Here is a 24,200-nt window from a genome sequence, read left to right as displayed (position 1 = left end):
CACTCAGCACAGCTCACAATGCCTGGCTAAGAGTTCTGAAGAAGGACAATGACAAAATGACACAACAGTTATCAGTCACCTTTTCTGCAATATTTTATCCCATAAATGTTCGCTGAATCTTTACCAGGTGAGGGGTTTTTTTTTTTTTTTTTTTTGTTTTTTTTTTTAAGTGAAGTCGCTCAGTAGTGTCCGACTCTTTGTGACCTCGTGGACTGTAGCTCACCAGGCTCCTCCATCCATGGGATTCTCCAGGCAAGAATACTGGAGTGGGTTGCCATTTCCTTTTCCAGGGGATCTTCCTGACCCAGGGATTGAACCCAGGTCTCCCGCATTGCAGGCAGATGCTTTAATCTCTGAGCCACCTGAGAAATGTACAAAATTCATTTCTTCCATGAAAACCTATGATCTGGAGCCCATCTGAACTTTTTGAGAAGATGGAATGATTCAGATCAAGGGACTCTGCAAACGACTTTTGTCATTAATGTTTATTTCAATTAAATAAATGTGAATTCAGAATTAATGTAAGATAAAACCTCAAAGTATTTAGCAAAACAAATGCTATTATGAGTTTGATTAAGATATTTGTGTTACCTGTGTTATGAACTACAGACATTCACAAAATTTAAAGCACATTCTGAAGAAAATAAAATTCTGATAAATTCTGTTTGTAAAAATCAATTCAGTGGTACAGTCCCCCTGGGGAAGAACCAATCTGCCTTGTCACCATTAATTAAAAATCAATGAGATATTTTCCTCTTTCAGTTGTGACCGTCACAGCACTATATAACACATACAAACCTAAATCCTTTTGATCAGAGAATACAGTAAATAAGACTCGTACTTAACAGGTCTTACAGATCATGTAGTATAAAACATTTTCTTTTGCAAATAAAATGTATAAACTATTTCAAAAATATCAAACCAGTGAAAAATATGTCAAATGCAACAAAATTTCCAAACAGAAGTTCAAAAATCTTGGCAAAGCTATGCATGTAACATCAAATAAAACCTAGCTTTATTTACCAAATAAAATATTCATTAAAAATACATAACACTTCAACATTTCAATAGAAATTGCTGTTCTGTCATACACTATCAAGTCTGTTTTCTAAATAATTTGAAGAAAATTTCAATTATAAGATAAATGAAGACTAAAAATAAAAACAATGCAAATTAAAGTGTTTTAGAGACCTACATATAAGTAATTTCCAAACACATAATTGTTATATGATTATGGTTTGGAACAAATTTTCCCTGAGCACTCTTTCTGCTTGGTTAGAAAAACTGATTTTTCCTGAATAATTCGATTTTTCATCCATCAAGTGTATCTGGGAATCTTTCCTTCCAGACTCTCTAAAGTAATAACTGATTATAACCACTTTAAGGGGCAATTTGAATGGCTATAGAATTATGGTTGAGTTTTAGTGCCCTGAGAACTGAACAGTGGGTGTCTTGTACAACTGAAATGATTTACTATCCTAAAACTATCAACAGTTGCTTTAACAAATTCAGAATCCAAATTTGTTTTAACAAATTCAGCTGTTTTAACTAGCTGCACAGAAGAAAGAAGTAATAATCAGTAATTCCAGACCAATAAATACATATTAAAAACTGAAAAAAGAGTTGGATTAACATTGTGATTTCTCTGGAATAACACTGAAAAAAATTAAGCCTTCTGCCCAAAACAGGAAATACTTCATGTTCAAACTTTACGTAATTCAGTTTTGAGATCTGTCACTCCTTAAAAGTCATGCAAGCATAAAATTAGCATCACTGGAAATTTCGTCGCATAAATGGCAGTTCTCAATGCTATCACAAGATTCACAGCCCAAAGACACACTATAATCAGTGCACATGTACAGTACCACTGCTAGATGTGTTCCCCTAATTTTTTAAGATCTTAAAAAACTCTTAGCTATTTGAGAGTTTAGGCCTCTTCTCTTTCAAATAAATAAAGCATAACAAATACCTGGGAGTCTTAACTATGTAAATTTCTAAATACTAATTTTTTACATAGCCTAGCATCACACTGATAGCTAACGGTGAATGATGTTGGATTCGTGATCTCTGAAGATTTCAGCTTCAGGACTAGGAACGAAGCTTGATCACTCAAGAGCTTTTGTGTAGGAGAGTTCTATTAAAGTATAAAAAGGGACAGAGAAACCTTCTGATATAGACATCAGAAAGGGGATGGAGAGTGTCCCCCCTCCATAGTCTTATCAAGGCCTTATATACTTTTATCAGACCCACTCCCAAAACATACATCTTAAATTAACAAGATTCAACTAACAATAGAAAGGTCTTACCAGACTCACTCTCACAACAAACATCATAACAAGATTAGTCAGAAGGTTCTTGTTAAGAAGGATAAACATGTCCTAGAGCAAGACACATTGCTGTTACATAATCATTAAAGTGAAGTAGCTCAGTCTAACTCTTTGTAACCCCATGGACTGTAGCCTACCAGGCTCCTCTGTCCATGGGATTTTCCAAGCAATAGGACAGGAGTGGATTGCCATTTCCTTCTCCGGGGGATCTTCCTGACCCAGGGATCGAACCCAGGTCTCCCGCATTGTAGACAGACGCTTTACTGTCTAAGCCATACATAATCATTAGTACAGAGCTTAAGGAAAAACATACCCTTGAGTCATTAAGTGAAGTGAAGTCCCTCAGTCGTGTCCAACTCCTTGCCGACCCCATGGACTGTAGCCAACAAGCCTCCTCTGTCCATGGAATTTTCCAGGCAAGAGTACTGGAGTGGGTTGCCATTTCCTTCTCCAGGGGATCTTCCCCACCCAGGGATCAAACCCGGGTCTCCCGCACTGCAGGCAAATGCTTTACCATCTGAGCCTGGGCTTAAAGAAAAAATGTTTTATGTGACTAATGTAGAAAAAAAAATGTTTGTCCTTTTCTCCTTGAGAGCTCCAGACCCCTTTCTCCTTCTCGAGGGCCCCAGATCCCTTCCTCCTCTGTGAGGGCCCCAGACTCCTTATCAACCTACTTAAGAATGAATTCTCTCAATACCAAAGGAAAATCAGATTTAAGAAGTTTCATATTTATAATTTCATAAGACTTAACTTATATATTTCCCTTACCACTAGATTTATGTGGTTTGCAAGAATATTTAATAAATAACTTAAAACATTTAGAAGTAATCATTCCGAAGATCTTCAAGTAAGCAATTTCAAGTGTCCAGAGGTATGTCTTCTGTCTTCTTATATTTTAAGGTACTTTACATAGGACGACCTTGACCAAGACGACTTTTAGACCTAGATTTTTTTAAACAGAAAAGAACGTAAGAGGTGCTTCTAAAACAATAAGAAGTTGCCACTGCTTTAGGTTAAGTCAAATTGACAGTCAAAATTTAATGAAAATTCATATACCTCCATAATCCACTTTAAAAATTCTTGGAATGAAATGTACTTTGAAATTCAGGTATTTTTTAATTTTTAATATTATGAGTCTGTAGTAGTCCCCCTTAACCAAACACATGAGTATTTCTTTACTGACACAAATGATCATTTATATTAAGTAGGATAAATAAAAACTACAAATAGCCCCACAGTAGCTCAGATCAGGTTTGAGTTGCCACAAATGTATGAAAAAAACTTTGGGCTTTCTGAGTTTTCTGGATTTCAGAATTGCAGATAAGGCATTTGGATCTGTAGTATTAATGATCAATTTTCAGGAACTGCTAATCTTTCAAAGAAAATTTGTGCTGTAAAGTGACACAGAACATACAAGTTAGGTATTCTTTTTCTTTGGCCCCATTGCACAGTATGAGGGATCTTAGTTCTTGGACCAGCCCCCTGTAGTGGAAGCATGGAGTCTTAACCACTGAACCTCCAGGGAAGTCCCACAAGTCAGATTTTATAAAGAGAGAACAAGAAATAAGAAAATTTCAATGATTTATACAAAGTAGTAATATGTTATCAATAAACAGCATAAAAATCCTGCTAGTTTGCAGTGGCACTACAGCTTACATTTGTCAGTTGTTGGCTCGGAACCGAGCTGACTCAATAAACAGAAAACTGATTTTAAAAAGCTATACTTTCATTAAATTTTGTCATCATGACCTTTTACAGTCTTAACTCTTTAAGTTAAAATCTCGTTCTGACTAATGTCTTGTTGATCTAATCTCCAAACAAAATAAAACCAAACTCAAATTATGTGCTTCTAGTATTCATATGGTTTTTCCCTTAAGAAAAAACAAATATATATCATCACTTCAGAGCTGGCATTCTGAATTCACTTCTGCTGATTTACCTTGTGTTTTTTTCCGAGCTGCTCTGCCGAGCACTGACTGGCACTGAGGCCTTGATTTGTGCTTCAAGCCTGGAATAAATACCTCCTGCAAACTGTAAAGGAGCAAAATTAAGTTACTATCTATATGGAACCAATAACTGAAACAGCATTACTTTTGAATTTAGAAGCAATTTTTTATTTTTTAAATTAAAAAATTTGGCTCTTTCAGTTATAATTTATACGTGCTATTTTACTTTAAAATTCACCCTATTTAGTGTACTGTTCTGAGTTGAATTTTGACAAATGCATACAGTTGTGTGAACACTTATAACGGAGACATAACCCAGTTCCATCACCCCAAGAAAATCCCCTAGTGCCCCCTTTTAAGGCCAATGATTTGATGACTTTACAGTACAAATTCTGGCAACCATCAACTTTTGGGCTATTTTTCTTGGCTGGTCTGTGTAGTTTGCAGGATCTTAGTTCCCTGACCAAGCATAGAGCTTGCGCCCTTGGCAGTGAAAGAACAGAGTCCTAACCACTGGACCGCCAGGGAATTCCCCTACTTATCTGTTTTATGTCCCTATACATTTTCCAGAACCTTATATATATACAGAATCATATAGCTTACAGCCTTTTGAATAAGGCTTCTTTCACTTACCATAATGTGTAGGAGATTCACTTATGTTGCAGCATGTATCAGTAGCTCATTTTTTTTAATATATACCACAGTCTTATTCACTTATCAAGTAAAGGACATTTGGGTTGTTTCTAGTTTTTAACAATTCTAAATAAAGCCCCTGTAAAGATGTGTGAAATGATCTGTATGGTGAGTAAACATTAAACAATATAAGAAACAAGCAAACTGTTGTCCAAAGTAGCCATTCCCTTTTGCATCCTTACTAGTTATATATGACAGTTCCAGTTGCTCTATATTATTGTTAGCACATTAAAAAAATTTTTTTTAGACATTTTAGTAGGTGTATAGTGGTATCTTGTTGAGGGATTAATTTATGTTTCCCTAATGACCTAGATAGCATATTGAAAAGCAAAGACATTACTTTGCCAACAAAAGTCCGTTTAGTCAAGGCTATGGCTTTTCCAGTGGCCATGTATGGATGTGAGAACTGGACTGTGAAGAAAGCTGAGCACCAAAGAATTGAGGCTTTTGAACTGTGGTGTTGGAGAAGACTCTTGAGAGTCCCTTGGACTGCAAGGAGATCCAACTGGTCCATTCTGAAGGAGATCAGCCCTGGGATTTCTTTGGAAGGAATGATGCTAAAGCTGAAACTCCAGCACTTTGGCCACCTGATGCGAAGAGTTGACTCATTGGAAAAGACTCTGATGCTGGGAGGGATAGGGGGCAGGAGGAGAAGGGGACAACAGAGGATGAGATGGCTGGATGGCATCACTGACTTGATGGAAGTGAGTCTGAGTGAACTCCGGGAGTTGGTGACAGACGGGGAGGCCTGGCGTGCTGCGATTCATGGGGTCGCAAAGAGTCGGACACGACTGAGTGACTGAACTGAACTGAACTGAATGACTAAGAAGGCAAAGAGGCTATCTGAGGAGGCTTCACTAATAAAGAAGTGAAGTGAAAGGCAAAGGAAAAAAGGAAAGATATACCCAACTGAATGCAGAGTTCCAGAGAAAAAGCAAGAAGAGATAAGGCGGCCTTCTACAATGAACAATGCAAAGAAAGAGGAAAACAACAGAATGGGAAAGACTAGAGATTTCTTTAAGAAAACTGGAGATGTCAAGGGAACATTTTATGCAAGGATGGGCACGATAAAGGAAAAAAAAGGTATGGACCTAACAGAAACAGAAGGGATGAAGAAGAGGTGGCAAGAATATACAGAAGAACTATACAGGAGAGGTTTTAATGACCCAGATAACCACCATGGTGTTATCACTCACCTAGAGCCAGACATCCTGGAGTATGAAGTCAAGTGGGCCTTAAGAAGCATCACTACAAACTAAGCTAGTGGAGGTGATGGAATTCCAGTTGAGCTATTTCAAATTCTAAAAGATGATGCTGTTAAAGTGCTATACTCAATATGTCAGCAAATTTGGAAAACTCAGCAGTGGCCACACGACTGGAAAAGGTCAGTTTTCATTCCATTCCAAAAAAAGGGCAATATCAAAGAATGTTCAAACTACTGCACAATTGTACTCATTTTACATGCTAGCATGGTAATGCTCAAAATCCTTCAAGCTAGGCTTCAACTGTATGTGAACTGAGAACTTCCAGATGTACAGCTGGGTTTATAAAAGGCAGAGGAAACAGATCAAATTGTCAACATTTGTGGGATCACGGAAAAAGCAAGGGAATTTCAGAAAATGTCTACTTCTGCTTCATTGACTATGCTAGAGCCTTTGACTGTGTGGATCATAATAGCTGGAAAATTCTTAAGGAACTGGGAATACTGGACCACCTTATCTGTCTCCTGAGAAACTGTATGTGGGTCAAGAAGTAACAGCTAGAACCAGACATGGAACAATGGACTGGTTCAAAACTGGGAAAGGAATACATCAAGGCTAAATACTGTCAACCTGCTTACTTAACTTTTACACAGAGTATATCATGTGAAATGCTGGGCTGGATGAATCACAAGCTGGAATCAAGACTGCTAGGAGAAATATCAACATCCTCAGATATGCAGATGATACCACTCTAATGGCAGGAAGTGAAGAGGAACTGAAGAGCCTCTTGATGGGGGGTAGTGAAACTCAACATCAAAAAAGTAAGATCATGGCATTTGGTCCCATCATTTCATGGCAAATAGAAGCAGAAAAAGTAGAAGCAGTGACAGATTTTAATAGAAGCAGAAAAAGTAGAAGCAGTGACATATTTTACCTTCTTGGACTCCAAAATCACTGTGGACACTCCAAAATTTCATGGTGAAATTTTGACTGCAGCCATGAAATTAAAAGACGCTTGCTCCTTAGAAGGAAAACTAAGCCAAATCTAGACAGCATATTCAAAAGCAGAGCTACCACTCTGCTGACAAAGGTTCGTATAGTCAAGGCTATGGTTTTCCCAGTAGTCAAGTATGGATATGAGGGTTGGATCATAAAGAAGACTGAGCACCAAAGAACAGATGCTTTCGAATTGTGGTGCTGGAGAAAACTCCTTGACAGTCCCCTGGACGGCAAGGAGATCGAACCAGTCAATCCTAGAGGAAATCAACCCTGAATATTCATTGAAAGGACTGATGCTAAAGCTCCAATACTGTAGCCATGTGATGTGAAGAGCTGACTCACTGGTGAAGACTCTGATGCTGAAAAAGACTGATGGCAAGAGGAGAAGTGGGCAGCAGAGGATAAGATAGTTAGCATCGCTGATCCAATGGACAAGAGTCTGAGCAAACTTCAGGAGATAGTGGAGGACAGAGGAGCCTTGGTATGCTACATTCCATGGGGTCACAAAGAGTAGGACAAGACTTAGTGACTGAACAACAATAATTATGACTAATGGCGTTTCTGGTGGTGGCTCAGCAGTAAAGAATCTGCCTGCACTGCAGGAGACAGAAATTCAATCCCTGGGTCAGGAAGATCCTCTGGAGAAGGAAATCCTCTGCTCCAGTATTCTTGCCTGGGAAATCCCATGCACAGAGGTGCCTGGTGGACTACAGTCCAGGGGGTCACAAAAGAGTGGGACAAGACTGCAAAAACAAACAAAAAAGATGACTAATGATGTTGCCATCTTTTCTTGTGCTACCTTCTCTCGAAGTCTATGGTTAATTTTTTGCCTGCTTCTTTTTATTGGGCTGTTTATTTTCTCACAGTTTATGGTTTGTTTTTTCATTCTCTTAATAATGCCTTTCAAAAACAAGTTTTAAATTTTGATGAAATCCAAATTTTTTCTTTTATGGATCATGCTTTTGGTGGTGTAGCTAAGAAATATTTGTCTAACCCATGGTGATAAAGATTTTTTTTCCTGTTTCTTCTTGTAGGGAAGCAAATTTTTCAATAAAAGCATTAGGGGCAAAAGTTACTGTAAATATATAATACTGATACTAACAATGATATATAATGTTATAACTAATATGTAATTCAGTAAGAGTACAGGTATTTCTTGTTATCATTTTTATAGTAAGATAACATCTTATTTTAAAGATAACATCTAAGCACCGATACAGAGCTGATAAAATTAGCAAATCCAGGAGGTCACCTTCCACAATGAAGTTAATCTGTTCCTGGATACTATACTTTTAGCGACAGTGTACTTTACTATGTGTGTTACACAGGTCTATGGACCATAAGAGGTGGTGAAAAACTTTTATGTGAATGAACTGGCTAACTGGTACAGAATATAAAAATATATTAAAAATGTACTCTTTTAAAATCATAAAGCATCTTTATACTTGTGATGAAAATAAAGTAGGAAAGAGTACTAAGCAAGCACCATACGTGAGTAGGTAATTCTTACTTCTTTGGCTTCCCTTGACCTGACTCGATCGAGATCTCCCAATCTCATCTTTATTAGGTGCCCAGTAATTTCAGACATCCGCCGCTGATCTGAAAGGTAAAAATTAATAAATCTTACTTTTTATGAGGATGTTTAGTAATTTTTATTTCTTAAAGAAGACTGCAATTATCAAAAGTCCATGAAAACACCACTGTATATTATTTGCAGACACATACACCTATTTATCTTTGAAGGACTTTAGGCTTCAAGTAGCAAAATGGCTCACATATATATAACTGGGCTGCTTTTAAGATGACTGTAAATCAGCTGAAGACATATTCAGCTTTCTTGAGAGTGGCAGCGGTGGATGAAAGTCAGTCTGAAAGACCTCAGAACGACGGATGCATGAAACCACAGTTATCTACTGGGGTTGTCTAGTAATGAAACTCTGGTTGGTGCCTGAGGACATGTGCTAATTGGGGGCCTTATTCCAGTTGGAACCTTTAAAGCTATTCAGCATACTTCATAAAAGACTCCTATCATTGCTATTTATAGCCAATTTGTACATTACCCAAATACTACTACTTACCATCTTCTCTTTGTGCATCTTGGTTGAATCTCAAGGATCTTGTGGCATCCCACTTATTCTTCTGCATACTCACACTATTGAAAAAATTAAACAAAAATCAGCATTGATGTTTTTAGAGTGAACATTTGACTGGATTAAGGAATAATACTCACATGAAAGGAGACACATCTCTAGAAGTTGACTAAAAAAAAGTAGACAACATTAAGGCCCAATTAGAACATATTTACTGATTAGTGTTATAGGTAATAACAAAAAAGAGTTTATATTTATTGGGTACAAGATACTGTACCAAGAGCATTACAAGCATTGTTTCATTGAAGCTTTGCAACAACCATGTGAGATAGATGCTATTATTATCTCTATATTAAAACAGTTTCAGAGGAGTTAAGAAACTTATCCAAAAGGAAAGAGACCTAGAATTTGAACCTGTTTTATTTATCTGACCTGGAAGCCCCCCACCTCTAATGCAGTCTTTTAGAATTCACTCATTCTATGCCTGTGGTCCTTAACATGGAGATGAATGTGCAATCCATCCAACATATACTGTGTGGAATGTGTCTCTGCCCCAGTTTTTCACACATTTTTAGAATCCACAGTTCCTCTTTTAGCCAACAGTAGTCATACTGTTCTCTTATTCCTACCTGGCTTTTTACTCCTTCCTTTGAAGGCATGAGGAAATAAGAATAATTTTAAAAGGTCATAAAATATAATCAATTCTAAAAACTGTTTTATTTTTTGAATAAGTAATATTGGTTCAAAATTTAAGAAGTATAAATAGGACACACAGTAAAAAATTTTCTGTCCTTCCCCCTAGATATTCAGTTCCCTTCCTTAGAGGCAACCAATTTTATCAATTTCTGAAATAGCTTTCTATAGCTATTTTATGGATACATAAGAAAATTCATATGTATTTCTTTATCTATTCTACATAAATGGTAGCATAATATACCACTATACATACTGCTCTGCACTTCTCCTTTTTTCTTCTTCTCTTAAAGTATAGTTAATTTGCAATGGTGTGTTAGTTTCTGGTATAAAGTGATTCAGCTTATAAATATATATTTTCACACACACACTCTGGAGTGGATAGCCATTCCCTTCTCTGGGGGAATCTTCCCAACCCAGGGACCAAACCTGGGTCTTCCATATTGCAGGCAGATTCTTTACTGTCTGAGCTACCAGGGTAAGCCCATGATATATATACATTTATATATTCTTTTTCACATTCTTTTCCATTGTAGTTTATTATAAGACGTCGAATATAGTCCTCTGCGCTATAGGATCTTGTTGTCTATTTTATATATAGTAGTTTGTATATGCTAATCCAAAACTGCTGATTTATCTTTCTTATACTTCACTTTCCTTTCTTCATGTGTCAATATACCTTAGAGATCTTTAATCTCAGTCTTTACAGAGATTCTTTACTCATCTTTACACTGCTAGCATTTCACTGTGGTCCTCGTAGCTCTTCTTTTCCAGATTTTTCCTGCTTATTTCTTAATACAAACTTTAGAACAGTAATAGATAATTTATAGTTACCTTCTCCAGTGCCTTTTCTTTCTTCTGACCACAGGGTGAAGACATCTGCTTTTTTGGTTGTTTAGCGAACTTCTTTGGCTTCTCCTTTTTTCCTGATAATAGAACATCAGTGTTATCAGCCCATGCACTTGTCACATCCAAACAATAAAATCACTGAAAAAACAAAACACTGTTTTTAAAAACTAAAAAATTACCTTTAGATAAATAGTAAATATGTGGAGAAACAAAACTAAAAGTGCTTTACAGAGGTTCATTGACTTTTCTTCTTTCTACTTGGTGAAAATCTTAGGGAAAAAATGAGGGCAATGAATTCCAAGTCCCAGTGAAATTAAATGTAGAAAAATGTTGGGGAAATTACACATATTTATTTCCCTGAATCTAATGTGACAGTGGAGTCATCTCCTAATTCCAAATTTTTCAATATAAAAAATAACTGTAACCCCAAAAATCACAAATTGAGAAGGGGAGGAAAGAAGAGCTCACATACACAAAATCTTTAAAATGCCTTTGTTCACACAGGAGGTTGGGCTATGAGGGTAAAAATGGAGGTAGAACATAAATGATCCTAGGAAGAAGCAGATCTGGGAACTGTATTCAAAATGAGGGCATTCCTGTAATGAACATTCAGACCTTACTCTTGGCTGACAGTTTAGTGGAGAAAGGAGACAGGCAAAAAAAGAGGGAGGGGAAAGAAGTATTTCTCTAAAAACAAGGTTGGAAGGTTGATAATAATACATTAGATTGCTGTCTCCCAATTATCAATTATTTGCACACCATCTTTACAGTTTTTGCTCTATCTTAAAAAAGAAACTTCACCACTACCAAATGAAAAGCCTGTAAAATGTGCTACATAGAAGACAATCTTGAAGATAACAGAATAAAGACAAAACAACATTTAGAATCTAGATAGATTTATTTTTCTGCTGGCCCTGGGCCCCTGACATGTGTCTCTCTGTTCATGTGGGAGATTAACAAGTGTTATATTGCTAAAAGCCATGATAGGGTGGGCTACATGATAACAGCAGTGTGAAAGGGTGGACAATTCCTCCCCCCACAATAATGATAAAAACAGAACAAAAATCATATAAACAATCATCTGCAGATACTGGAGAATAATCAAAGGAAGAGAGAGAGTCCTCTGTTTACATGTGAAAAAAGCTTCCTTATCTGACGGCACTTTCTCCCTCCTCAGCTCAGGGAGAAAAATTATAACCTTGAGTTGCAGGGAGAAAATGATAGAGTTCAAAGCAACAGAGGTGCTAGGAATTCAAAGGGGAAAATTTTGAAAACAAGAAAGAGATCTGAGGCCTAAAATGTGAACATAAGCTATGCCCAAATTCTGAGCTGAATGTTAAACTATGCAAGTACACAGGAGACCCTAGGAAGCTCATCTAAAAAGGCAAGCAGAAACCAGGGTGGGGTGTTGATCACTGGAAGACAGAACTGCTCTCTGTGAGAGGAGGCACATTTCCTGTGCCTTTGAATGACTTCCCCAAACTGTTTTTAGCTTGAGCTTCTGAGAGTCTTGCTGGCTTGAATTATCACAGGTCAGACCTGGGACTGGAAAAACAAGCAGGAATTTAGGGGGAACTCCAAAGCAAGGAAACCACCAAGTAGGTGAGCCCCCAGTAAATTCTTTCCTTGGCTGACCACTAAACTCCCCAAACTGTCATCCTGCAGATGCTGCCAGCCTCCATGGTGACTGCTGAGGAGCTGGGGGAATGCAAGAAGCAAGGTGAACAAGGAACAGGATTGACCCCAGATAGCTGAGGTGCACATGAAAGAAATGAATTCAGTGAGCCCAGAGGCTTGCATCTTCTCATACACAGAATGCTCAGTTCCTTCACTGATACCTGATCTTGATGTTCAGACTGCCTGCTCTATTTGTTGCAAACTTGTATATAGTCTAACGTCCTCCTGCCTCCATGGAGCAGTTTTCTCAGAGCTACTGAGATGCTGTGTCCTGGGCTCAGTGTCCTAAACATTCCCACCAGATAAAATAGCTCTCTACTTTCAGAATGTGAATATATTTTTTCAGTCAACAGTTTTGGTGACCATGAAGCAACCCAGAGCAGATTTCTTTCTTCCGCATGAACTTTATGAGAAACCGAGACATAGTACCAGAAGAGGCTCACTAAACTACACAGGCTGGTGTGGCCTTTGAGGTGAGGGCAGCCAAAAGCAGCAGCAGTTAGCAGGCAAAAAAACCTGTGCAGAGACACCAGCAGGGAGACGGATTTTGCAGCATGGCTTAGGCAGGTTAACTGCTTATGAGAACAAAAATCCCAACAATTCTTAGGAGAATAAAAGGTTTCAGAGTTGCACAAAGATAATCTACAGAATTTAGTTTTCACCCAAAAGTCATGAGATAAAGAAAATAAGTATGATCCACTCAGAAGAAACAGTTGATAGAAACTGATTGAGAAGGCCAGCATGTTGGACCTGGGAGACAATAATTTCAAAGTAACTGTTACAAACATGTTCAAAGGAAAAATGGTAGAGAGAATCTCAACACATAAACAGAAAATACAAAAGAAGAACCAGGGGGTAAATTCTAGAGCTGAAAGGAATAACTGAACTGAAAAAGTTAAAAAATGTAGCAGACAGGCTCAAAAGAAAATCTGAAGTGGCAGAAAAATGAATCATGAATGTGAAGTCAAGGATTAGAAATTATCCAGTCAGGGGGGAGACATGACTGAAGAAAAGACCCAGAGCCTCAGAAACAGTATCAAAAGGCCATTGGAGACCCAGAAAACAAATGTGACAAAGGGGCACAAAAAATACTTGAAAGAAATAATGACTGTAAGATAACAATTTATAGATTCAAAAAGTTCAACAAGTCCCAAATAAAATAAACACAAAGAAAATCACATCTAGGCATACTGCAGTCAAGCTTCTAAAAGTCAAAAATAAAAAGATAAATCTCGAAAGCAGCAAGATTAAAAGTATACATTATATACATAACAGGGGAAATTTTTATCACAAGGACTAACTTCTCAGAAACAATGGAGGGCAGAAGACTGAAATATTTAAGTGCTGAAAGAAGGCAATATATAGATATATAGTTATACAGTTATGGCTGATTAGTGCTGCTGTATGATAGAAACCAATACAACATTATAAAGCAATTATCTTCCAAATTTAAAAAGAAGTGCTAAAAGAAAAAAGTTGTTAATCAAGAATTATAAATTGAGAAAACTGTACTTCAAAAACAAAAGCAAAATAAAGACATTTTCAGGTGAATAAAAGCAAGAGAATTCACTAGTACACTTGCAGTATACTTGCGCTACAGGAAATAAGAAGTCCTTCACGCTCAGTTGGTTAAGAATCCATGGGGTCGCAAAGAGTCGGACACACTGAGAGACTTTCACTCATGAATGAATGAATGAATGAAAGAAAATAACATCAGATGGTAACAAAGATATAGACACAAACAATAAACTCGTTGGTAAATATAAAGGAGTAAAGGTATATATTTTTCTTTGTTCCCTTCTCTAAAGGTTCTTATGTTAATATTTTACCTGGAGTAATTCATATTACCTTTAAGTAGACTGTGACAGATTAAAAAAGCATGTTGAAATCTTTAGAACAATCAAATGCAAAGAAATATAACTAAAAAGCTAATAATTTAAATAATATACTAAAATTATTTTCTTAGTACAAAAAAAGCAGGAAAGGAGAAACACAGAAACAAAACATTTGAGCCAATTAGCAAATGAATAGCAAAATGGCAAACCTAACACAACCATATCAATAAACATATTAAATATAAATACAATAAATGGTCCAGTCAAAATGCAGAGATTGTCAAACTGGATAAGAAAGCAATTTCCAATAATATGCTATCTATAAGATGCATACTTCAAATTAAAATATTGTTGAAAATAAAAGGATAGGAGAAAGATATGTCATTAAAATGGTAAACAAAACAAATCTAGAGTGATTATGTTAAAATTAAACAAAACAGACTTTAAGATAAGCAGTTCTACTATAAATAAAGAGGGCTCCATCATGATAAAATAGTCAGTACACTATAAATGTATATATGCCTAATTACAAAGTTCAAACACATACTATGCCATGCCATGCCTGCTGCTCAGTCATGTCTTGACTCTTTGAGACCCCATGGACTGTAGTTCATCAGGCTCCTCTCTCTATGGAATTTTCCAGTCAAGAATACTGGAGTCAGTTGCCATTTCCTACTCCAGGGGATCGTCCCAACCCAGGGATTGAGCCCACGTCTCTTGAGTCTCCTGCACTGGCAGGCAGATTCTTCACCACTGCGCCACTTGGGAAACTGTATCATGATCAAAGAGTCAATACACTATAATTGTATATGTGCCCAGTTACAAAGCTCTAACCCACACATAACTCAAAAGCTGACAGACTTGAAAGGAAAAATACATAAATTAACATGATAGCTTGAGATTTCAATACTAATCTCTTACTAATTGATAGAACAAGAAGTCAGAAAATGAGCACTAGAAAATCAAACCGACTTCACTCTACATTTACAGACTACTCCACCAAAAAGAGCAGAATTCACATTGTTTTCATGCACATCTGGAACATGTATCAATAAAACTTAGAAGATGAAAGCACAGAGAGTACATTTTTCAATCACAATGGAATTATATGAGAAATCTACAACTGAAAAGTATTCAGAAAATCTGAAAATATTTGGAAATTAAACACATTACTGAGCAATACATGGGTCAAAGACAAAATCATGAGCGAAATTAGAAAATATTTTGTACTAAATATAAATGAAAACAAGATATACCAAAATCTATGAGAAATACTTAAAAAGCAGTGTTTAGAGTGAGTCTTATAGTTTTAAATGCTTATACTAGATTGAAGTTTCCACATTAAGAAGCTAGAAAAAAGGGGAAATTAAGTCCAAATTAAGTTCAAGGAAGAAAACAGTAAATACAAGACTGAAAATCAATGAAATATAAAATAGACAAACTACAGAGAAAGTCTACGAAATCAAAAGCTGGTTCCTGGCAAAGATCAATAAAACTAATAAACCCGTAGCTAAACTGATCAAGAAAAAAGGAATATAAAACACAAATTAACAATACCAGGAATGAAAGAACACCACCACCAGAGATCCTTCAGATAGAAAAGGATAAGAAAATACTATGAGCAACCTCATGCTAATAAATCTGACAATGACAATTTGGATAAAATGGACATATTCCTCGAAAGAAGTTGTCGAAACAGATTTAAGAAGAAATAGAAAACTTGAATAGCACTGTATTAATAAAAGACACTGAATTCATAGTTAAAAACCTTCCTATAAAGAAGACTCCAGGCCCAAATGACTTCACTGCTAAATTTTATCGCACATTTTAGGGCCAAAGAATACAAATACTACACAGATTCTTTCAGAAAAGGGTAGTGAACATTTTCCAACTCATTTTATGAGGTTGGTATTAACCTGATAACAAAATTTGGAGATGACATCATAAAAAAACTACAGGCAAATATCCCTCATGAGCACTAATAAAAAATCTTTAACAAAGTACATACAAGCAAGTGAAATATAGTAATATATAAAGAGAAAAATGTCTATTGATGAAAGCCTAGGTGCTGTGAAGTTTCATGTTACCATGCAAATTTTTATGTCTAACAGAAATGCAAATTATTTCTAACAGGAAAGATAACCCCAAAGATTATGGATTTACTGCCCTGTAGAACATTAATCAGTTTTGTATCTAATTTGCAATCTTTTTTTCAACATTCTTTTTTTAAAATGCCTATAAATACCTGAGTTGTCAAATGCCTAACCCTAACCCTAACTTTTCTCTGCTAGTTCTCTCATTTTAACTTTAATGAGTTAAAAATTTTTGATACAAGTTCAATTTACAGTTGTATAAAATAATGTTTTTTAATTGTTAAAAAAAATCATACTTTGATGACTATTATTTAATGCTTCATTTGAGTGTCATTTCAAATCATCTCAGGTATACTGATGTAGTCACATATTTTGAGAAACCCATTAAGTTATACCTGAAATGAAAGCTCGGAGGATTATTTCTTAGTATACCACACTTTTTAAAAATAACTTTATGAGTGTTCTGTGTTAGTGTCAGGGTTAGAGAATCTTGATGAAGAACTCATCCCTTGCATTAAATCCTTCAGGATATAGCCTCCTCATAAAACTGAGATGAGTTTCAACTTAGAAATCCATACTTTGTTTCTTGGATACTTCTTCTTCATCTCCAACTTCATCTTCAGTGACCTCGGACCCAGTGGTATATTCTTCTTCTTCTGAAAATAATGACTGTTGTTTCTAAAATAAAAGACAAAACATACCATATTAAAATTTTATCTTATCACATCACCAATGAATTCTTCCAAACACATTTATCTACTTATTCTGGATGAATAAGCCAAACAAAAACTGATAAAATGACCACTGTCTAGCACAACATTTGGGAAATAGATCTAAGAATTTCTACATTTAAGACAGGATAACTTTATATTAAATATTTAGAAAATTTACTATTTTCATAGGTTCTAGCAGAGTGATGGGCACATTATAGGTACTTAGTATTTGCTGAACTGCAACCCTATTTCTCAACTGAAAATATTTTCCTTGATAATTAAAATTAAGTTAAAATACAATAATTGTCAATATTAATGTAGTCTCATAAACAAGCAATGGGGAAAGAAATGGCAACCCACCCCAGTATTCTTGCCTGGGAAATCCCATGGACAGAGGAGCCTGGTGGGCTACAGTCCATGAGGTTGAAAAAGAGTCAGACATGACTTAGCAACTAAACAACAAATAAGTACATGTGCACATTCTCTGGGTGAATGTGGTCCTGGATTAAACATATCCACATCAATTTCATGCATCCAACCACCCTCCTGTCTGTTATCACTGATACAAATCTCTATTCCATTCTTATGAATACCGGTGGCAGATGGCATAGTAATGGCAAACAGGCAAGAAAAAACAGTAAGTCAATCAATCAACCAAATAAATGGAACTTAACTGATTTGTTGTTTTGTTCAATATTCTAAATGTGACTTCCAAGTGACTTTTTTAAGAAGTCCTTTAAGAAAACTTACGGGTTATGCAGCCAGATAATGGAGTATACGTGTTTTACAGTCCATGGAATTATCCAGGCCAGAATACTGGAGCGGGTAGCCTTTCCCTTCTCCAGGGGATCTTCCCAACCCAGGGATCAAACCCAGGTCTCCCGCACTGCAGGCGGATTCTTTACCAGCTAAGCCACAAGGGAAGCCCAAGAATACTGGAGTGGGTAGCCTATCCCTTCTCCAGCATATCTTCCCAACCCAGGAATCAAACTGGGGTTTCCTGCATTGCAGGTGTATTCTTTACCAACTGAGCTATGAGGGAAGCCAATAATATTTTTAGTAAATGTGAAATTATAGATGCTGAAAAGGATGCTATACATTTAACTAACACCTATAAAATAAGGGTTTTCTACAATAGCTCAGTTGGTAAACAACCTGCCTGTAATGCGGGAGACCTGGATTTGATCCATGGGTTGGGAAGATCCCCTGGAGAAGGGAAAGGCTATCCACTCCAGTATTCTGGCCTAGAAAATTCCATGGACTGTATAGTCCATGGGGTCACAAAGAGTCAGACACGACTGAGTGACTTTTACTTTACTCGCTTCACTATAAAATAAGATACTTATAAGATTCTATTAAACTAAACTTTGATGTAGGGAAAAAGATTTATGAAAGTGAAATATAGTTGCTCACTTCTCACTTACCAGCTGCAGAGTCCAGTTTTTCAGTGATAAGAACTATAAAAAAAGCCAAATAAGAAATTAATACATATGCATCTACTTATGATTGCAGCTCCTTATTTTCATGTGGATATCATAGAAGAGTTGGAGAAAGTTACAAGTATGGCTTCCTTCTAGGGTGAAACATCGCATCTAAAAATGATATAATACAATTTTTTATATTCCCTGCCTAGAGAAAGATGTGTATGTCTATAAAAAAAAGAAAAAAAATCAACATTTCCTAGTGTAATTTCTAAAGGACAAATAAATCACATACAGAGATAATATAATGTTATTTTGTGAATTATTTCACTTTTTAATGTTTATATTTTATAATAAATTAAGGAACCATATATATATGGATATTCAAGAAATTTAATTTGCTATTTTATATATAATTTATAAATAAATGTCAATAATTAAACACTAATAGTGATCTGAAGCTTATAGCACATTTTACATGGAATATTTCACTTTCTTAGGTAAATGCTACTTCAACTAACACAAAGACAGGACATTCACAGGCAAAGAGAGACTCCCTGGCTGTTAGTCACAGGAATCAAACACATCAAAGCTTTCCAATCACCTTAAAAACATCTCAGTTTTGAAACCTTGGAAAAACTAAATGCATTACTGAATACAATTTAAAAAAAGAGAATTTTTAAAAATTGTATTTGATTGTAAACCAAAAAAGTTTATAGGCCTAAGAGGGGATAAAATATCCCATTCATATGATCTTTATTCTGAAAATCACTATTTGTCCATAATAAACCCTGAAGACTATATTTTCCCCCAAAATTTGATTATTAATTCTCTGAGGGCAAGAAAATATCAGCATTATAGTCCTGTTAATTCAGCATAACACTTTGTTATGATAGTCAGTAAATGTCTATTAATGAAAATTGCAGTATTAATTTAAACTGACCATAGTTCTGTCAAAGATTAAATATCATCAGTTGTTTTTATAAATAAAGAATAAATGAAACAAGCTACTTACAGCATTAAGCTCCCCACTCTTGGGGCCCCAAGGTGTATTTGGCTCCAGTAAAACATCACAGTCTAGACCCTTTTCATCACAGGGACCACCAGAATCACTTGAAAAGAAAAAGGCATTTTAGGAAAAAGTGTCCAATTTCTTAAGCTCTTTCTTTTTCTGCATCGTACCCAGGTCCCAGTAATGAAAACGCAGTCTTAACCACTGGACCATCAGGGAATGCCCCAATTTTTTAAGAATTTAAATGCCAACAATACTGCTTTAACTGCAAATGTTCTATAAACCATTCTTCAGAAATACAGTTCTTAAGTATAAGGTGTGCCATTCAACATTTACATTTCTTAATGCATCTCGTGATTCCCTCAGCAGAAGTCACCCCATGTGGGGGGAGCACTACTTACACCCAAGCATCATACCTGCCTGGTGTTAAAGTAGGCTACAATGGTGGATACTACTTTGAGAATAGCTTTTGTTAGAGGGTCCTTCTACCCTCAACCTGATAGCCCATTGCAACTGCAGAATGATGGAAGTGATTGCATTAATTAATGAATCCAAGAAGTTCAAACCTAGGCAAAGATAACTTGTTGCAACCATCAGTTTTTTTTTAGTTCAATCAGTCAAGCTAAGATGGTCTTGAGTAACTTAGGAACATTTTTTAAAACCCTCAAAAACTGGATTGTGGGCCAGGAACTCCTATTATCAGTTTCTCTTCCCCTTGGACTTCCAATATTTTTCCCCCCCTTATCAAACAAACACATGCTTGCTCTTATTGTAAGCTAACACAATTTCAATTAGGCTTTCTGAAATAACATAAACTACTTAAGGACTACCATTACTGATTTGGGGAAGCACTGAGGGTAGAAGATTCTAGGATGGGAACCACTGATTGAACAAAGCTACAGTACAGGGTTTTCCTCACCTCACCTAATTGTATCTTTAGCAAAAGGCACAAGGATGACATCTTTGTGTTTGTGCAGATCATCCAGTATTTTGGCAGTTGGACAGGACAGCAAATCTTCACCTTCACCTTGATCACGAAGAGTAACCATATGGTCCTTTACTTTACAACCCTGTTATGTAAAAGACTAAATCTGAGAGGCTGGTTCATTACAGAAACATTCCTTTAAAGATGATGGTTTCTGTTCCTTTTTGCTCTGTTACACCATCCCATGAATGAGTTTACAACTTTTTCTTAAGAAAAAATATTACTCATATAGAAAAAAGCATGAAACATAAATGTATACCTTAATATCCATTTAACACAATCCACACTAAAAAACAGAATACTGCCAATACTCCAGGATTTCCACAGGGCCATTCCCAACCAAAGTTAGTGAAAGTGAAAGTTAAGTGGCTCAGTTGTGTCCGACTCTTTGTGACCCCGTGGACTATAGTCCAACAGGCTCCTCTGTCCATGGGGTTCTCCAGGCAAGAACACTGGAGTGGGTTGCCATTTCCTTCCCCAGGGGATCTTCCCGACCCAGGGATCGAACCCAGGTCTCCCACATTAGAGGCAGACGCTTTAACCTCTGAGCTACCATCCAAAATCACCTCCTATTTTTCAAAGGATATCCTCTACCTCAAGTTTTTTGGTACTTCCTTCCTTCCTTTTATCCTTTTACCACTTAAGGATACGTATCTAAACACTACAGTTTAGTTTTGCCTCATTTGTTTTAATGCTATGTTTTTGTGATTCAACCATGTTACTGCATGTAACTAATATATGCACAGTATTTCTCTATATGAATACTTATCATTTGCCTATCTATTCCATAGTTGGTGGGTGGCTTGTTTCCAGTTCAGAACTATCCTTAGTAGCAGTATTATGAACATTCTTTAACATGTTTCCTGATACACAAATGCTCATTTGTACCAAATTAAAAGACTAACAGCAGTGTATCAAAGTCCTCATTACTCTATGCTCTTGGTAACACTTGGTAATTGTAGTTATTCTGGTGAGCATGTAGCAGTATTCGACTGTGGTTTTAACCTGCATTTCCCCAATTAAAAATGAGGTTGAGATCCTTTCCATGTTTAGTGGACAATGAGGAACCTCCTTGTGTGAAGTTCCTATTGTCTTTTTCTATTAATTTGTACAAGTTAAAAAAAATCTTAATATGAGCCTTTTACGGCTACATGTTGCTAATATCTGGTCCCACCTGTGAGCCTGTCTCCTCAGTTTGTTATTTAATGTAGCTAATGAATTTAAAATTTCTTCCTTTATGGTATTATCTTTTAATAGCTTTATCAGCTTTGCCTCATATATAGGCTTTTAAAAAATATTTACTTATTTAAGGCGGTATTGGGTCTTCATGGCTGCGAGTGGGCTTTCTCTGGCCGCAGCAAGCAGGAGCTACTCTCTAGCTGCGGTGCGTGGGCTTCTCATTAAGGTGGCTTCTCTAGTGGCAGAACATGGACTCTAGGGCACAGGTTCAGTAGTTGTGGCACGTGGGCTTAGCTGCCCAGTGGCATGTGGCATATTCCCAGACTAGGGATCAACCAGGGATTGAACCTGTGTCACCGGCTTTGGCAGCTGGATTCTCAACCACTGGACTACCAGGCAAGTTCCACATACAGACCTTTGGGGGACTAGTTTGGACCATTTTTTTCCCGTTTTGATGTCCCAATGTCCCAGTACCTCTTCCTGGGAAGTCTGTCCTGTGCCCACTGCTCTGTAATGTCACCTCTGTCACAGTGAAGTATCCAGGTAGCTTCGAGTACAGAACTCCTCAGTATTTCTGGGGAACCGGTTCTAGAAGCCCCATATATACAAAAATTCATGGATTCAACCAACTGCATATTATATATATAGTACAGTACGTATTTATTTTTAAAAATCCAGGTATAAGTGGACCCACGTAGTTCAGTGTTGTCCAAAGTCCAAGTGTATTTCATTCTCTTGTATTGGTCCATCTGTTTAACCTTCATCAGTGTCACCCTGTCATAATCACCAAGACTTACAATAAATTTTGATATTATGCAGAGAAAGTATTGGGTTGGCCAAAAAGTTCTTTCAGATCCCTAAGCTCTTATGGAAAAACCTGGTAAGTCATTTTGGCCAACCCAGTACTTCTACCTTTGCGTTCTCTGAGAGTCTCTTACCTATTTTTGGCCTTTTGTATTTCCATAAAAATTTTAGAATCAGCTTAGCAACATTCCTGATTTAAAAAAAAAACCTGTAAGGATGTTTATTGAGATCACATGGATCATAGGTCAGACTGGGGAACATTTATTTATTTATCTCGGCTGTGCTGGGTTTTCATCACAGTGTGTGGAATTTCTCTAGATGCCATAAGGGGGTTTCTCCAGTTGTGGAGCATAAGCTCTACAGTGTGAGAGTTCTCTAGCTGAGACACACAGGCTCAGATGACATGTGGCACAAGGGATCTTAGTTCCTGGACCAGGTTTCAAACCTCTGTTGCTTGCATTGAAAGGTGGATTCTTAACCACCAGATGTCCAGCAAAGTCCCACATCAGTGGATTTTGAGATAGCAAAATAGGAAAAGTTCCTTGATTTTGATTCCCATTGCAACTAACCTTTAAGAAAGACTACCCACAAATTCAATGTGGAAACAGATCTGAGAATCTAGCTGTTTTCTCTTAATTCAGACATTGAAGAGAGTTACAAAATATGTCAAACAGTGTTATTTTCACTTATTTTTTTGCTTTGGCAAATATAGTTATTTTTCATAAATATAAGCTAACATGTAGTGAGCTTATTATTCTTTTTTAATGAATTAAAATTAACTTTTTCTGTTTTAATTTCCAGTGATAAATAGTGATAGATATAACCCACAGAAACAAAAGCTCTCTAGGAATCTCAGCTTTTAAGATTTTTTTAGAGATCTTGAGTACAAAAGTTTGAGAACCAATGTTCTAAATGATGGGAAGAATAATTACTAAGTAATCTTTTTGGGGCACTGACATGTATAGGAAATCACACTGGTGGTTTAATAAAGTCTTTCTGTACATTGGAATTGCAATAAATAGTAAATAAATCTATAATGATAGTATAAAAGTCTTCTGAGGAAGTTCATAATTTAATACATTTTTGTGATCAAATTAATAGAAAAAGTTTCTGATGGTTCTTAAAATTACAGAATTGCTAAGTCAAAATTTTCAACCAGTCAGACAGAGCCCAATATGCCAGACCATGGAGATATATGTGTGAAATAAAAATCAAAATATGTAGAAAGGAAAAAACACTGTCTGATCCAGCATGTTTATGAATACAGTAAAGGAAAAAAAAAAAAAAAAAAAAGCAAAACTAGTCACTCTGTAATCTTGGACCTTAAATTAGTGGCTAGAAATATAACCTTTATAAAAGCAATCTTTATTCTAACCAAGAAAACTATCAAAATGTTTAATTAAATTGCTAATAATCCAGGCCTTGGGTCTTCACTGGAGTGAGTCATATTATAGCTTCCTGAGGAAATTATTCACCAGCTCCTTCCTCCCTTTGCCATTTCTCACTGAGAACCTTTAATCTAGGGCAAAGATTGCGAGTACTTATTTCAATAATTGTGTACATAGTCCTTTATTTAGGGGGATTGTCTTAGAAAATGGTAAAAGCCACAGTTTTCTTTTCCTTAAATATAACTCATGGGAGATGGCTGTTCAGTTCAGTTCAGTCGCTCAGTCATGTCCGAC

General features: G+C 36.4%; 1 protein-coding gene across 6 annotated transcripts in view; it reads right to left on the bottom strand.

Annotated features, from left to right (window-relative positions):
* KIAA1841 (KIAA1841 ortholog) overlaps positions 2,856-24,200 on the bottom strand; it is a 57,208-nt gene continuing 35,863 nt past the window's right edge. For 4 of the 6 annotated variants that reach the window (XM_018055283.1, XM_018055285.1, XM_018055287.1 and 1 more), the window contains 11 exons: positions 20,475-20,620; positions 19,554-19,650; positions 18,542-18,574; positions 16,983-17,082; positions 10,785-10,876; positions 9,887-9,904; positions 9,398-9,426; positions 9,246-9,319; positions 8,678-8,766; positions 4,267-4,358; positions 2,856-3,269 (listed from right to left, as the gene is read on the bottom strand). In XM_018055283.1, coding sequence (XP_017910772.1) covers positions 3,233-3,269; positions 4,267-4,358; positions 8,678-8,766; positions 9,246-9,319; positions 9,398-9,426; positions 9,887-9,904; positions 10,785-10,876; positions 16,983-17,082; positions 18,542-18,574; positions 19,554-19,650; positions 20,475-20,620 — 807 coding nt within the window. In that variant the 3' untranslated portion in view covers positions 2,856-3,232. The remainder of the gene's footprint in view (positions 3,270-4,266; positions 4,359-8,677; positions 8,767-9,245; positions 9,320-9,397; positions 9,427-9,886; positions 9,905-10,784; positions 10,877-16,982; positions 17,083-18,541; positions 18,575-19,553; positions 19,651-20,474; positions 20,621-24,200) is intronic. The other 2 variants (XM_018055284.1, XM_018055286.1) reach the window with 1 other exon arrangement.

Source organism: Capra hircus, chromosome 11, assembly GCF_001704415.2.
Source record: "Capra hircus breed San Clemente chromosome 11, ASM170441v1, whole genome shotgun sequence".
In the NCBI taxonomy this organism is placed as follows: Eukaryota; Metazoa; Chordata; class Mammalia; order Artiodactyla; family Bovidae; genus Capra; species Capra hircus.
Note: the sequence above shows the minus strand (reverse complement) of the source record. Positions and strands in the feature narration are given on the sequence as shown.